The sequence below is a fragment of the Spermophilus citellus genome (assembly GCF_964194105.1).
Source record: "Spermophilus citellus genome assembly, chromosome: 13".
NCBI lineage: Eukaryota > Metazoa > Chordata > Mammalia > Rodentia > Sciuridae > Spermophilus > Spermophilus citellus.
Window position 1 is genome coordinate 26,891,270 of NC_138193.1, and position 15,155 is coordinate 26,906,424.

General features: G+C 35.6%; 1 protein-coding gene across 1 annotated transcript in view; it reads right to left on the reverse strand.

Annotated features, from left to right (window-relative positions):
* Positions 1 to 1,339: 1,339 nt before the first annotated feature.
* Positions 1,340 to 15,155, reverse strand: part of LOC308632488 (uncharacterized protein) — a gene marked incomplete at its 5' end in the record, with an annotated part of 35,279 nt that continues 21,463 nt past the window's right edge. Inside the window, 2 exons of the mRNA XM_081264581.1 lie at positions 1,340 to 3,769; positions 8,307 to 8,433. Coding sequence (XP_081120707.1) covers positions 1,569 to 3,769; positions 8,307 to 8,433 — 2,328 coding nt within the window. The 3' untranslated portion in view covers positions 1,340 to 1,568. The remainder of the gene's footprint in view (positions 3,770 to 8,306; positions 8,434 to 15,155) is intronic.

Genomic DNA, 15,155 nt, shown 5'->3' on the forward strand with positions numbered 1-15,155 from the left:
ATTGCAGGGCCCTTAGGACTTCTCTCATTGTATAAGGTACAAAAAAATTGGGAGGTACCAGGAATTGAATCCAGGGGTGCTTAAACACTGGGCCACAATCCCCAGTGCTTTTTATTTTTTATTTTGGGACAGGATCTCATTAAGTTGCTTGGGGCCTTGCTAAGTTGCTGAGGCTGTCTTTGAACTTGGGATCTTCTTGCCTCAGCCTCCTCAGTTGCTGGAAAAAATGGTGTCCACTACTGGGACCAGAATGTGTAGGGTAAATTTGAGAGTAGTAATTCAAGATAGAGAAATCTGGGGCTTATTTTCATGTTCTTATATCTTACCTATAACTGTCTTAAGATCACCATAATTACAAACAGAAAAAAATAAATGAAGATCTGATTTGCCGCAGTCTGGCTGGGCACAATTCAGGAGCCACTTGTCAAAAGAAACGAACTTTATTTTTAGAACCACACAGGCCAAACAAAACAGCTCCTCAGGAAAAACCCTCAGAGCCCAACTGCCACCACCGGCTTCCCACAAGCCTCTCATCCCATCACAAGCCTCTCCACCTCCCACAATCCTCCTGCTCTTGAGGCCGATTTGCTGGGTCATGTGGGCGGAGCCAAAATAGTCCCCCAATGAGCAGCTCCGTGGTCTGAAAGGGCAGGGAAACAGCCCAATGAGCATCACCACAGAGGAGCCAATCAGCTAGATGTTGCTGGGGCCACTGTGAGCCAATCATCAGCTGGCAGTCTGAAAGTTTGCTGGGGCCCCTTCAGTGGTGGCTCTCAACACTGATTTATGTGAATACTATTATCCAAATGAGCTAATGTTTCTAAAAAGATTAATGGAGATATTTTAGTATGTTTTTACTATCTGTTGCATGGAACCTTTAGTAAACAGGAACACAGTAGTACCTCTGACATATTACCATGATTCAACACCTAACATGTTAAATATTAAAAAATTTTACTTTTATTTAGTGGGAAAATTTATACACAATTTGATAAAGATTTTATAATCCACTATAAAGACTTGAAATTATAGACTAACAACTCTGAGGAACAAGTCTTCTTCTTCTAAAAGAATCTAAGTTAAATTGTTTTCTTCAGTTTTCAAAAGTGAAAATGTTGAGAAGTCTTTGATTTATAATAAATTTACATCCTTCCTGAGTCCAGTTTTCTGCACTATTTTATAGTACTTGTGATAATTTCTTTATTTCTCCCACCTCACCTAGGGATTTTTAACAAATTTTAAACAAAAGTTAAAAGAATTTTCTCATTTCCTTCTCACATATATCAAGATACAAAGTACAGATAAGGGCTTTGCTATATTTCTTATATTTCTAAAGATGTTTTCTTTATTGTAGATATTTTGCTGTTTTTTAAGACATATATTTCAGGCAAATATCTTTCCGCATTCCGTATAGATATCAGGTTTCTAAGGTTAAAAAAAAATTGAAATTTGAGTAAAGACTTGGGCACAGTATTTACACTGTTCTGGATTCTACACACATGAATTCTCCCGTGATAAGCAATGTTTGAGCCATTGCTAAAAGGTCTGCAACAGTTTTTACATTTGTACTACCTCTCCTCATTATGATTGGTCTGGTGATGAGTAAGCCATACTCTTTCATTAAGACCTTTCCCACATTCTTCAACTTGAATCTCTGCATTATGAATTCTCTGGTGCTGGGTAAGGCTTGATTTATACCTAAAAGCTTTAACACACTTATTACATTTGTAGGGCTTCTCTCCTGTATGAAATCTCTGGTGTTGAGTAAGCCCTACTCTTTGAGTATATCGTTTGCCACATTTTTCACATTTGTAGGGCTTCTCTCCAGTATGAATACTCTGGTGATGAGCAAGGCCTGCTCTTTGAGTATATTCTTTCCCACATTCTTTACATTTGTAGGGCTTCTCTCCAGCATGAATTCTCTGATGTCGAGTAAGAAATGAATTACACCTAAAAGCTTTGCCACATTCCTTACATTTGTAGGGCTTCTCTCCAGTATGAATACTGTGGTGTAGAGTGAGGTGTACTCTTTGAGCAAATCCTTTTCCACATTCTTCACATTTGTAGGGCTTCTCTACAGTATGAGTACTCTGGTGTAGAGTAAGGCCTGCTCTTTGAGTATATTCTTTCCCACATTCTTTACATTTGTAGGGCTTCTCTCCAGTATGAATTCTCTGGTGTTGTATAAGGTTTGATCTTCGATTAAAAGCTTTGCTACATTCCTTACATTTGTAGGGTTTCTCTTCAGTATGAATACTGTGGTGTAGAGTAAGGTGTGTTCTTCGAGTAAATCCTTTCCCACATTCTTTACATTTATAGGGTTTCTCTGCAGTATGAGTACTCTGGTGCTGAGAAAGACCTGCAGTTTGTCTATATTCTTTCCCACATTTTTTACATCTATAGGGCTTCTCTCCAGTATGAATTCTCTGATGTTGAGTAAGATATGAACTACACCTAAAAGCCTTGCTACATTCCTTACATTTGTAGGGCTTCTCTCCAGTATGAATACTGTGATGTAGGGTAAGTTGTGCTCTTCGAGTAAATCCTTTCCCACATTCTTCACATTTGTAGGGCTTCTCTATGATATGTATTCTCTGGTGTTGAGTAAGTTGTCCTCTTTTAGTAAAACTTTTCCCACATTCTTCACATATGTGGGGCTTCTCTCCCATAGGAATACTTTGGCATTGAGGAAGGGTTGAAATTTTCTTAATTTTTTTTTCACATTCCTTACATTTGTACACATCTTCACTGCTATGCCATCTCAGGTTTTTAGAAATTGTTGAGCAAATACTAAAGGATTTGCCACATTCTTCACATTTGTAGGATTTCTGTCCATTATGAATTCTGTGGTGCTTAAAAGAGGGCTGTTCTTGATTATAAGTTTTGCCACATTCTTTTAATTTGAAGTGTTGTTCACTGTTATGGTACCTGTGGTGTTTGAAAAGTGGTATGGAACTCCCTGCTTGACCACATTTCTTAAATTTGTAAGGCTCCCTTCCAGGTTGAGCTCCACTATACTGAGAAAGACTTGCAGTTAGATAAGAAGGTCTCTCATATTCCTCACAATAGCAAGGCATCTCTTGGCTCTGAGTACTTGGATGGTGATTTGTGCATTGAGAAAAGACATTCTCCCATTTCTCATTTTTGTAAATGTTCTGTGCACAATGACCACACTGATGTTCTCTTTTATTGCAACCAAAGCTAAAGTTGTTATGAGTTTTGCTACATTCATGCTTTTTCTCTCCAATGTAAGGGCACTGGTAATTGCTTAGCATAGAGACCTGGCTGAAGGTGTTGCTTGTTTCATCACATGTATTACATGCTTTCCAGAAATCTATATCTGAATTTTGATTAAGTAGTATGGAGTACATCAGGGCCTTTCCACAATCATTAAAAGTGTATGTTTGGGCAGGAGAAGAAATCTTTTGTTCATTGCAGAATGATGAAGAGGTTGTAAAAAAATTTTCAAAATCAACACTTTCAGAAACTTGTCCTTCAGTTATAAATTGAATACTTTTCTGAGCTATTATATCTTCTTGAGGACTGTTGATGGTATTAAGGACATTCTTATTAAGAATAGTCACTTCTAATTGGTCTTGTCCTTTATAATATGATTTCTGACCTTCACTGTTACCTATACTGTTCTGTATTTTCTTTTCTTGTAAGTGGTCAAGTTTGCAATATTCATATCTTCTCTTTAACATTTTTATAAATAAATGCTGTCTGCTGGGTTCTGGTAAAATTTTCTGAGTATGATGGGAGGTCATGGCTGAAAAAAAATGCAAATAACAATTATTTTACATATTGGTCTGAGAATATACTTTACAAATCTAACATAAAATTATAGCTATCAGGACATCAATATGGTGGCAGATTGAAAGTCATCATTACTCCATAAATATATGAACTAAATAACAATGGACAGACAAATTTTCTTTGTGAGAATTATCCAGTGTCTAAGATGAGTATACTATTAAAGAGAGTATTATAGCAGAGGAAATTCACAGTATCCAAAGGAGTATATCACTAAAAAGTGTAATACAGCAGAGGAAAGAAAAGTATATTATTCACTACAGGCCTTCCTCCTTGAGAAATCACCATTGTACAATTAGGAAAAATTAACCAACTCCCTTCTTCTCTCTCAATAGGAAAAGGGAAATGTAAAATGTGAATATTTTTGGCTTTCTTGAGGACTGCCTGAAAACCACTTTCTGTCTACCATGAGAAAGAACTGGATATAAGAGATGCTGGATGACAATAACACAGACATTCAATAATGTTTCAAAGAGTGTATGGTCTCAAAGGAGAAATATGAAAAAATCTTTTTAGTGGTAAACATATATCATATATCATACTCACACACACACACACACAATCCTTTGTCAGTATTACCTGGATAAAGTCAACACATGGAGATGAAGACAAATGACTCAGTTTTTAATTTTTATAAATTTGGTTATTTATGGATTTATTTAATTTACAAATTAAATTGCATGTGTTTTCCAAGAATTTCATGGCATTTGAAAATATAAATATATGATGACATGACTAATTGTAGCTAAGGAACATTTTATATACTCATCATTTTAGTTCATAGAAAACAATGCATTCATTCTACTATCAAAAATATACTACATTGGCCAGTGTGGTGGTACAAGCCTCAAAACCACACAACTCAGGAATCTGAGGTAGGAGGATCCCAAGTTCAAATCCAACCTGAGAAAACAAGTAATGCTGTAAGTGACTTAGAAAGACCCTGAATCAGAATAAAAAATAATAATAAAAGGGCTTGGGATGTGGCTCAGTATTTAAGTGTTTCGGGGCTCAATGCTTCTTGTATCCTTTAAAATAATACATTGTGGTCTTTCATCAACACTCTGAAAACACAGGAGCTGGTAACCATTTTACTCTCTGTACTTCTGAGTTCCATATGTGAGTCAGATGAGGCTGCAAATTACTTTGTGTGGCTGCCTCATTTCCTGTAATTCAAAGTCCTGCATATTCAGCCCTTGTCACTTTAATTGACAAGATAACTCTTTTCTATTAGTAATTGATTATGTATAAATACCATCTTTTTTACCCATCTAACCCCTGATAGGCACATAGGTGGGAGTCCATGTCTTGACTACTCTGAACAATGTCTGCACTGAAACAGTATTGGAACTCTCTCTTCAACACACTGATTTATTCTCCGTATGATACCTATTTAGAACTTGCATTTCTGGATTATAGTGTCATTCCACTTTTAATTTTTTTATGTGTGGTTCTTAGGATTAAGCTCAAGGATGCTATACTAATGAATTACAGAGAGTAAAATGGTTACCAGCTCCTGTGTTTTCAGAGTGTTGATGAAAGACCATAATGTATTAAATTGTTTGAGACATGGTATGACATGCCTCTTGCATGTCTTCCCAATTACTTGGGATTTCAAACATGTAGCACTGTGCTTTCTATTTTTTCAATTCTTTACTAAGTTTTATATTGTTTTCCAAAGTGACTATTAATCTACTACTGGCTGGCTTTTATATGGACAAATCTAAAATTGTACAATACACAAAGAAAAATGGACACTTGGCTAATCAATGGAAAAAAGTGAAACACTAGGAATTGAACATCAGGAAAGTAAGAGTTATGAATTATCCAAAGCACCTAAATAACCTTTTGAAATAATTTTAGTTTAGTGAACTAAGAAAGAACATAGAAAACTGCGAAAATTTCAGACAAAAAGTCATTACTATAAACAAGCAAAAATCGTGTACTTGAAGACTTTCTTAAGAAATAGTGTCTGAGAGAGTCAGGGGGGTTGGGCACAGCTGTAATCCTAGCAACTTGGGCAGCTGAGCCACAAAGATCACAAGTTTGAGGCCAGCTTCAGCAACTTAGTGAGACTGTCAAAAATTAAAAATGAAAAGGGATGAGGCAAAGGGCAGTAGAAAAGTAACTGAGTTCAATCTCCAGTATCAATTTTAACAGCCTGAGAAATTACTAATAGGAGCAAAAAAAAAGAAGCCCAAATTAAAGAATCTAAATTATGTCTAAGTAGAAACAAACAAAAAGACTCAAAGTTCGCTGTTCTCAATTATTCAGTGGTCACAAAGAGAGAATCTTGAGAGCACCAAAAGAAAAATGTGCAACTAAGAAGCATACTTGAATATAATTATTAGTCAATTTGTTAATGGAAGCTTTGCAATACAGAAAAAAAGTGGGGAATAGCATCAAAGGGATGACAAAAGAAAATTATCAACTGAGAATACTACAATCAGAAATACTATACTTCAACATCAGTAAAAATAAAGACTTTAAAAATATATAAAGGCACACAAACATTATGCCTACTTCTTTTTCAAAAAATACTAAAGTGAATTACTCATATTAAAAAAAATAAAATAAGTGTGCACAGCAACATAATGCATATGAAATTTTAAAGCTTTCTTACTAAGGAAAATTCATATACCAATATATAATTCAATTTTGCTGGACTAATGAGTCATAAAACTCTTTTTCAATAGAATTAGAAACATAAAAACATAAAAATCATCATAAACCTCTAAATATGTATGGAATATAAAAATAATTATGTCATCAATAACAATTTTCAAAGGATACATAAATAAATATATGTATTTTGTTATGAAATTGAAGTCAATTTGTTGCTAGTTAAAAACCTAGTGTAAGCTTAAAATTATTTTTATTAAAAAATCTAAGTAATTGAGAAAATACTCATAGAATGAAGGGAAGTGAAAGAGGAATCAATTAATGCCATGATAATAATGCATGAAACACAAGATAACTCAATTAAAAAAGAAGAGATAAGAATTATAAGAAACAGAAGAAACAAATAAAAATTACAACTCTATGCAGATTGCCAGAGACTAAATCTAAAGGTGCAATTTGAAGGCAAAAGTGTATAAGAATACTACCCACAAAAGCGATCAGAAGCTGGTTTTGAAATGATTATCATATGTGAAACTTATTTTAAAAGAAAAACTTAACAATGTATTTTATCTCAAATGTAATTTTATTGGCAAAAGAAACAAAAATAAAATAAAAAAGAAGCAAATATAATTGTATTGCCAATAGAAACAAAAATCAGACATAATTTAATTTCATCTTCTACTCCCTAATTTGTGAAATATTGGAAATAGCCATAGAATTATAAAATGTAGGTTAAAAAATGGAAAAATTAACTGATGTGAGGAAACCTACATTATAACTTGAAATCTACTGTATAAAATAAAATACAGAAAAGAAGAAAAGAAAACAAAAATTTAACCAACAAAATTCTAAATAAGCATGGTTTACAACACTTTTACATAACTGTAGTTTCCACCTGTGTCCTTGTAATTAAAATGAGCAGTCATTGTGAAACACCAACATACACTCTATGGCAGAAAAGTTAAACAGAGTATTCATTATAAGTATACCTAATGAGCTCTGCTAAGGGAATTTCAATTAATAAAAACATTTTAAGGATATCAGAGAAACTGCTTTCTGATACTAATATATTACTATCAATTCACCTAGAGGTCTCCAGAAATGTGCACAGATTTCAGAGGGACACACCAAATAATGGAAATGCCTTCAGATCATGCTGACCCTCACAAGCAAAGGGGAGTGTTTGGGCTGTTAATTTGACTGAACATAGACATCAATTGGGGAAAAGGAGGAGACTAAAGAGGGACCCATGCTCAACATAGGACAGTAGATGTCTTTCTAGGACAGCACAAAAATTAAACCTAAGCACCTGAAAGACCATTTCTGTGGCATAATAACTTCTCCCCCAACATTTGAATTTGCCTTCCTCCTTGCCTTTGGACCCCTCAATTGTGTTCTCTGTTTCATAAATTTCTACCCACCTGGGTATATAGCTCAAGGCTCTCTCCTTTGCACCAGGGGAGGGTGTCCAAATATAGCTTAAAGGCAAATGTTCATTACAAATTGAATTGACTGTTTGTTGGAATTATCACTGAGAGTATTGATGCTTCTATTCTGGTACCACAGATGGAAGAAATTGAATTTTGACATGTAGGTCACATCATTCTATATCTCTGAATTACTATAAGTACTACAAATTTTAAGTGAAGAGTATATATCACTTCAAGAAAGGGAAGGATTAAAAACTAAAAGAAATGGCTTAAACATTTTCTTCTCTGTAACAAAAACTGCCCAAGTCTTTTTCTTGAAAGCAAGAATCTGAAACTCATTCATGAAGAGAAGAAGTTCCCAGCAGAAATTCTGTGAGAAGAAAAAATTATACAATTAGGAATAATGATTCATTAGAAATTCTGAAGGGTAGCTCTACTCACCCAGGAAGACCAAGTTTCTGTAGTTCTCTAACATCACATCTCTGTATAAATTCCTCTGAGCAGGTTCCAGGCATTCCCATTCCTCTTCAGACAAATCAATGGCCACATCCCTGAATGTCAACAGTTCCTGAAATAAGAATAGGTAAATTAATAGTACATTGACCATTTGATAATTCACAGAGCTTGTAAGTTTGCTGAAGATGAAGTGAGCATTAGGAGAACTGACTCTTAACCAGTGATTTTTGAGGGACACAACAAATAGTGGAAATGATTTATTATTCAAGAAAATACTTTGTAACAGTGATATTCTCTGTCATCAAACTCTGAGGAGAGAGTGTCACAAGTTCACAAAAAAGTTTTTATACTCCAATTTTATAAAATAAATTGTAAAATTGAGGTAGCAACAGAGAATATACATTTTAATTGTGATTTTATATATCATAAGATAAATTATCTATTTCTCAGAGAAGAAAATTATGGTGGAAAAGTAGGGTGATTCTAAAATTTTAAGTGCATAACCATGAACCAGAGACTTACTAAAATGAGGTTAATGTCTGTGAGCTTCAGGTAGACTAAAATGAATGCCTACAGGACTGTGGTCTATTTCAGGACCTCCAGTAATAGAGTCACTGTCTGCATTAAATAAAAGGCAGGCAGAGGCGGCATTCCCCAAAGCAAGTCAAAAAATAAAAATTATTAAGGGGCTGGGGCTGGGGCTCAGTGGTAGAGTGCTTGCCTAGCATGTGTGAGGAAATGGTTTCAATTCTCTGCACCACATTAAATAAATAAATAAATAAATAAATAAATAAATAAAGTCCATCTACAAAAAAAAATTAAAAATAAAAAATACTAAGAAAGAAGAATTTCTTGATCAAACATAAATGTTTATGTAGATTATTTAAAAAATCCTACCAAAACATCTAAAGACAAAGGAAAAAAATTACTTTATAGGGAAAATGTGGCAGACAGCATTCACACCAAGCAAATAAGGTTAAAAGAGTTGTAGAAAAAATAGAACAGATTGATACAAAGTGTCAATCAACATAAAAGGACACATCAACATTGCTGTGATATCTGTAGCCAAATCAAAACTAAATGAAATAGTATTTCAGCAGACTTTCCATGGCATTGTAGAGATTGAGTCTCTTCTAATCATTCTGTTCTTTTAGGACTTACTTTATTCTTAGGGGAAATGAATGTGCATTTTATAAAATTTTGTGTATTTATAGATAGTGGAGCATCCAGATGGAATGTAAATAAAGCAGGGTTCACTTCTTCAGCAAATCTAATGACCCAGAAACATCCCCAATGGGAATCTAAGATACCAAGACAATCCAATGTCCATTTATCAAAAAGAAAACCTTTTGAATCTCGCAGGTCACATATGCCTGGCCTGGCTTTGATGAAAGTGAAAGAACAGAGGACTCCTGATAAAGGGGGGACATGTGCACCATATGTTTTAAACAGAGTTCAAGTTGACTGTTGTGAGAAGAAAGTGAAGCAAAGTGGATTTAAACATGTTAGACATAATACTGGAACAGTGGAGAAGTAATAGTCTGCATGTTCCATAGTAGTTTGAGAAGAAAATTCAAGTGTGCAAGAATAGCAAGACACCAGAAAACTAAAACTAAAGAGACCCTACAAAGAAATGGTTAAAAATAAAAAGAAAAGAAAGAAAGTCTTAACATAATCCTAATGGAATAGCAGTGGGAAAAGTAGGTTATACAAAACTCAAAAGTAGTACAATCAAGCAAAAATATAAAAAATGATTCTAGGATACATGGTAAGATTATGAGCAAAAAACGTGGATGTGGAATCGATGTGATTCTGCAATCTGTATATGGGGTAAAAATGGGAGTTCATAATACACTTGAATCAAATGTATGAAATATGATATGTCAAGAGCTTTGTAATGTTTTGAACAACTAATAATAATAAAAGAAAGAAAAAAGATTATGAGCAATGACTAAATAAACTGACTTGGTTTTTCTTTCTGTTTTCCCTTTATGTTTCTCTAACCATGGGGAAAATTAGGTCAGAAAAGACGCACAGAACATGGAATGTGGCAGAATATGCAGCAGGTATTAAATCCTAAAAACATGGCCAATTGAATTCATTGACCCATCCTTGCTATTCTTCTACAGCATCATATTAGAGATTCACCCTTCCTGATTAGGGCATTGTGATGCATAGTTGTAACCCCAGCAGGGGATTACCATTTTCTGCAACAGAAAACAGGAGGCTGAAGCAGGAAGATCAAGAATTCAAATCCAGGTTCAACAACTTAGAGAGGCCCTAAAAAGTTTGGTGAAACCCTGATTAAGATAAATGTAGAAAGGGGCTGAGGATGTGGCTCAGTGAGAAGTGTCCCTGGATTCAATCCCTAGTATTCAGAAAAAAATAAAAATATAAAAATTCTCCCTGCTGATTATAACTTTGATGATTTCCTCTATGTTAACTATAACCATCCAAACAGTCACAAACAAATAATTGAACAGTTTATTCTTAGTGGACAGAATAAAATATTTGTTAACTTAAGATTGGCTTTAATTTCCCTCCTGCCTCTAGCCCCATTGATACTGACTGACCTCGGCCCCAGCCAACACACACTCTTTTTCTGTCCCCTTCTATGTACATGCTGGCTTCATGGTAAAGCATTCTTTGATCTTATATCTGAATTTTCTTTTGTTGGTGGTATTACTGGGAATTAAACCAAAGGGCACTTTAAAACTGAACTATATCCCCAACTTTTTCTATTGTTTTGATCTTTCATGGTTTCACTAAATTCTCCAGGCTGACCTTGAATTTGTGAGCTTCTGGCCTGCATGTCTGTGTCCCTGGGACTACTGGCATCCACTACATCGCCCAGCTTGATCTAAACTTTCTATTCTCCATCAACCCCACCCACTCCCACCTGCCAGGTGTTCCATTTGCTTCTCCCAAGGAATGTGTCAGGGTCCACTTTATGCTTTGAACATAACCCTTGCTCTCTTCCACTGAGACTTATTTTAAAACTGACTTGGTTTTTTATTTCTGTTTTCCCTTTATGTTTCTCTAACCCTGGGGAAAATTAGGTTAACCTACTTTGTGTGTTAAGTCAGTACTTAAGCCAGGTTATATGTCCTTCAGCTCATGCTCCACAGGAACCAAGAAATACAGACTTTATGGCTGGCACTAGAAGTTCTAAAAAATATCTCTCTCAAGGCTAAAAGGGAATTATGACTCCTGACAGCACACAGCCTATGGGTAGACTTTGAGTCACTACTTTAAAACCTCTATTCACTGGGCATTGGAATCACAGCTTCTGAGACAGGAGTCCCCTCTATTTTTCTTTTGGTAGCAAAGCAATAAAACTTTTTTTTTCTTTTTCTCAAAACCTTGTTCTCATTATTGGATCAGGACTAGGGATAAGAACCAAGATTTTGCTATCAAATTTGTTCACCATGAAGAAAACTGAGAGTGCCCCTCTAGCCTTCTCAGGCAGGCCTGGCACTCAGAGCAACCCCACATCCACACTGATGATGCAAGGTGCTGATTAGTCCATTGACAGCTGAGTCTGGAGAATTAGACAAATTAGTGCATTTGTCTCAGGTTGTCCTGGATGAAGGGTAACTGTAAGTAAAGGAAAGGACTGATGGGTCTTTCCAGGAGCTGCCAAGGATACTTGGCTTCAGGGACCTCTTGTCTTCTCTTCATGAATAGTGTGGGTTTTTCTAATATGGGTCTACTCTGGGAAAAGGGAAATGAATGCAATGAAATCATGCCAACGTGGACATCTGGCAAGCTCCTCCTGTGTGCACACTGAGACCCTGGAGTCTACACTTCAGGTCCCCTACAGGGGAACATCTGGTCCCTCTGTCTGTGGACATCTATGGCACAATTGGTGTCAGAGTTCTGGTAAAATAGCAGTTGGGGACCTAAGAGATGTTTCCCCAGCTGGTCTTTTTTAAGGGGTCCCTTCTGTTGCCCCTGGCTGGGGGATCCACTCTGGTTGTCTCTTTGTGTTGGACTGAATGTTGCTGGCCCTTTAACACATAGACAATAGTGCATTGATCTCACCTGTGGACTCTTGGAAACAATCCTGGCTGAGTGGGCCACAAATAGGTAAAATTTTGCCTAAGAAAAAGCTGATGTTTTACTGTATCAGGCCACTGAATGACTTTCTGAATTGTTATATAATTTTGCTACTGGAATTAGTCTATCAGAGATAGGTAAATGGAAGAAATTCTACATAAGCAGGTATCCATGCCGTTACATAAGGAGTCCAACTGGCCTAAGACTAAGTTCATGGTATAACCCTCCTGTGTGCAAGAATAGCAAGGCACCAGAAAACTAAAGTTTGCCTAGCACTGTTTCTTAGCCCAGTTCCAGGCAGCTGCAGAACATCCCACTGTGGGTCAGAAAAACCAGCCTTATGTCGGAAGATAATTTCCAGAAAAGCTGCTGGGGTTTAGAGAAGTAAGTGAAGATGACTCAGACTCTGCCCTGCCTTCAACCTCCTTTGCCCAACCTGGGGAAAGAGACATAAAAGAACATAGCAGTGGCTGTTGAAACTTCTGTATTATGACTTGAGACAGGGATGGTCTCCTTTTCAGGTTTACAGGACATTCCACTTGCTCAGGGTACACTCAGCAAAGGGGAAGAGCAATTATTCCTATGAAAATATCCCATCAGCCTAAATTTACAGGAACATGGACAAGATAAACAATGGCAGAAAGAAAAACAGCTGTGGAGAAAAGCAGATGGCCAGAGTAGAGAGAAATCTCCAGCCTCACAGGCTCTGGACAAAAGCAGCAGCTAAGTTCTGGTTAAAAAGGCCAAAGGCCCTGGTCTCCCCAGGCTTCACTGCAGCCACACCACAAGCACAGGGCTCATGACCATGTGGAGATAGATAGAAGCCACTTGTTGGCTTCAGAGCCAGGTACAACCTCCAAGTTCTTGTCAACTGAGGCCAGGGAAATTGAGGAGAGGAGGTATGGTAAAAGACAGTCCCTGGCCACGTACCTAAAGCTCTCTTTTGTTTTAATTGGGACTTAGAGTGTTTTCTGAGGCAGCTCCCCATAACAATACCCACTTCCTTCCCATCCCTCCCCTTTTCCCCTTTGCCCTATCTAGAATTCATCTAATCCTTCCATGCCATGCCCCTCCCCAGCACATATTATGAATCAGCACAGCATCCTTAAATCAGAGAAGGCATTCGGCATTTTTTGTTTTCTTTTGTTTTATGTGGGTTTTTTTTTTGGGGGGGGGGGATTGGCCCCAATAGATTTTTCACTGTGACAGTCCAGCTTATAAAGCTGCAGAATGCTAGGCTAAAATTTTGGTGGCTGATATCCAAGAGACAAGAAAAACGAGTTTAGAATAGGACCCCAACCTAAAGGAGCTCTCCCAAGGAGACCATGAAAGTAGGATCCCTTGATACCTTTTTGGGAAATTCCTTCAGGAATCGATGGGACAATGCCTTTGTCTATATTCACTTACAATTAAGAAAATAGACATTCTCCTCTCTCTGAGTGCCCACAAGCCCTAATTTCTCTTCTCAAATTCTTTTCACCTCAGATAAGTAGGACCACATCAGGACAGAGGCTAGGAAGGCTTTTTAAATTCTATTTTAACTCTAATTCTTTGAGTTTCTGATTTTGGTCCAGTGTGCCTACGTTAATGTGTTTCCCTCATTAAACCTATTTTATCTAATTATAGAGTGTTTCTGTTGTTCTTGTTACACTCTACTTTGCTCAGTGATTAATTTACAAGAGTTAGCTCTCAATCTAATAGGTTTTAAAAAGCTGCATGGCAATTGATCTTTGTTTTGTGTATGTGTGTACACTAATGATTGTCATGTCTACTTTTGTTTGGTTAAAAAAAGTTTTTTTAACTTTTTAAACGATTTTTGTCTTCACTAAAAACAATGTTACTTAAAGTCCCAACAGGTATAAACAAATAAAAGTAAAGATGTCTTTAAAGGTTACTGACTCACAGTTTTTGTTTTTGTTTTAAGGGGTCAAATGACTGATAAAATGGTGATATCTATAACATGTCTATCATCTATCATTTATTTTCTAGAATTTTTCTTCATCAAGGAAGAAATGGCTAATGCTGTTCAATACATTTGTCTGATATCTTGATTTTTAAAAATAAGTAAACTAGATTTGACATATCTGTGATTAATCATATATATGTGTTTGTTAGAGACATATGATTAATTTACAAAGATAAAGTGCTAACAATATATAATATACCAAATACTCTTAATTTTTTAAATTTTATGGGTGATATATTTGATTATTGTTTATGTTTTTATAAATAGGTAAACAAACAGATAAAAAGTTAAAAGCTTCTAGGTATAAAAAGTACTTAGTAAAAAAAGAAATTGTTTCTAGGTAAGAAAGTCTTTATGTGCTAAAGTTGAAATACATTTACATAAACAACAAGGGGGTCGAATTCAATTATAAAAGATATATGTAAGTGAAGAGTAAATTTTAAAAAGTTTGTGTGAACTAAGTTGTTTATATGTAACTAACACAATCAGTTAAACCTATTCAAGCTTTATTTCTAAAGTCAAATATTAACGTACTAACAAAAACCAAAGTTTAATATATGTAAAATGACAAAGATTTTTTAAAACATTAATTTACTCTTTTTTAAAATTTTTTAATTTGTTTCAATTAGTTATACATGACAGTAGAACACATTTGTGCACTTTCATATATCATACATAGATGGGACATAATTTCTCATTTTTCTGAGTGTACATGTTCCAGAATCATATAGGTCATGCAGTCACCTATACATAAAGTAATAATGTCTGTTTCATTCTACTATCTTTCCTATCCCCACATCCCTTCCCTT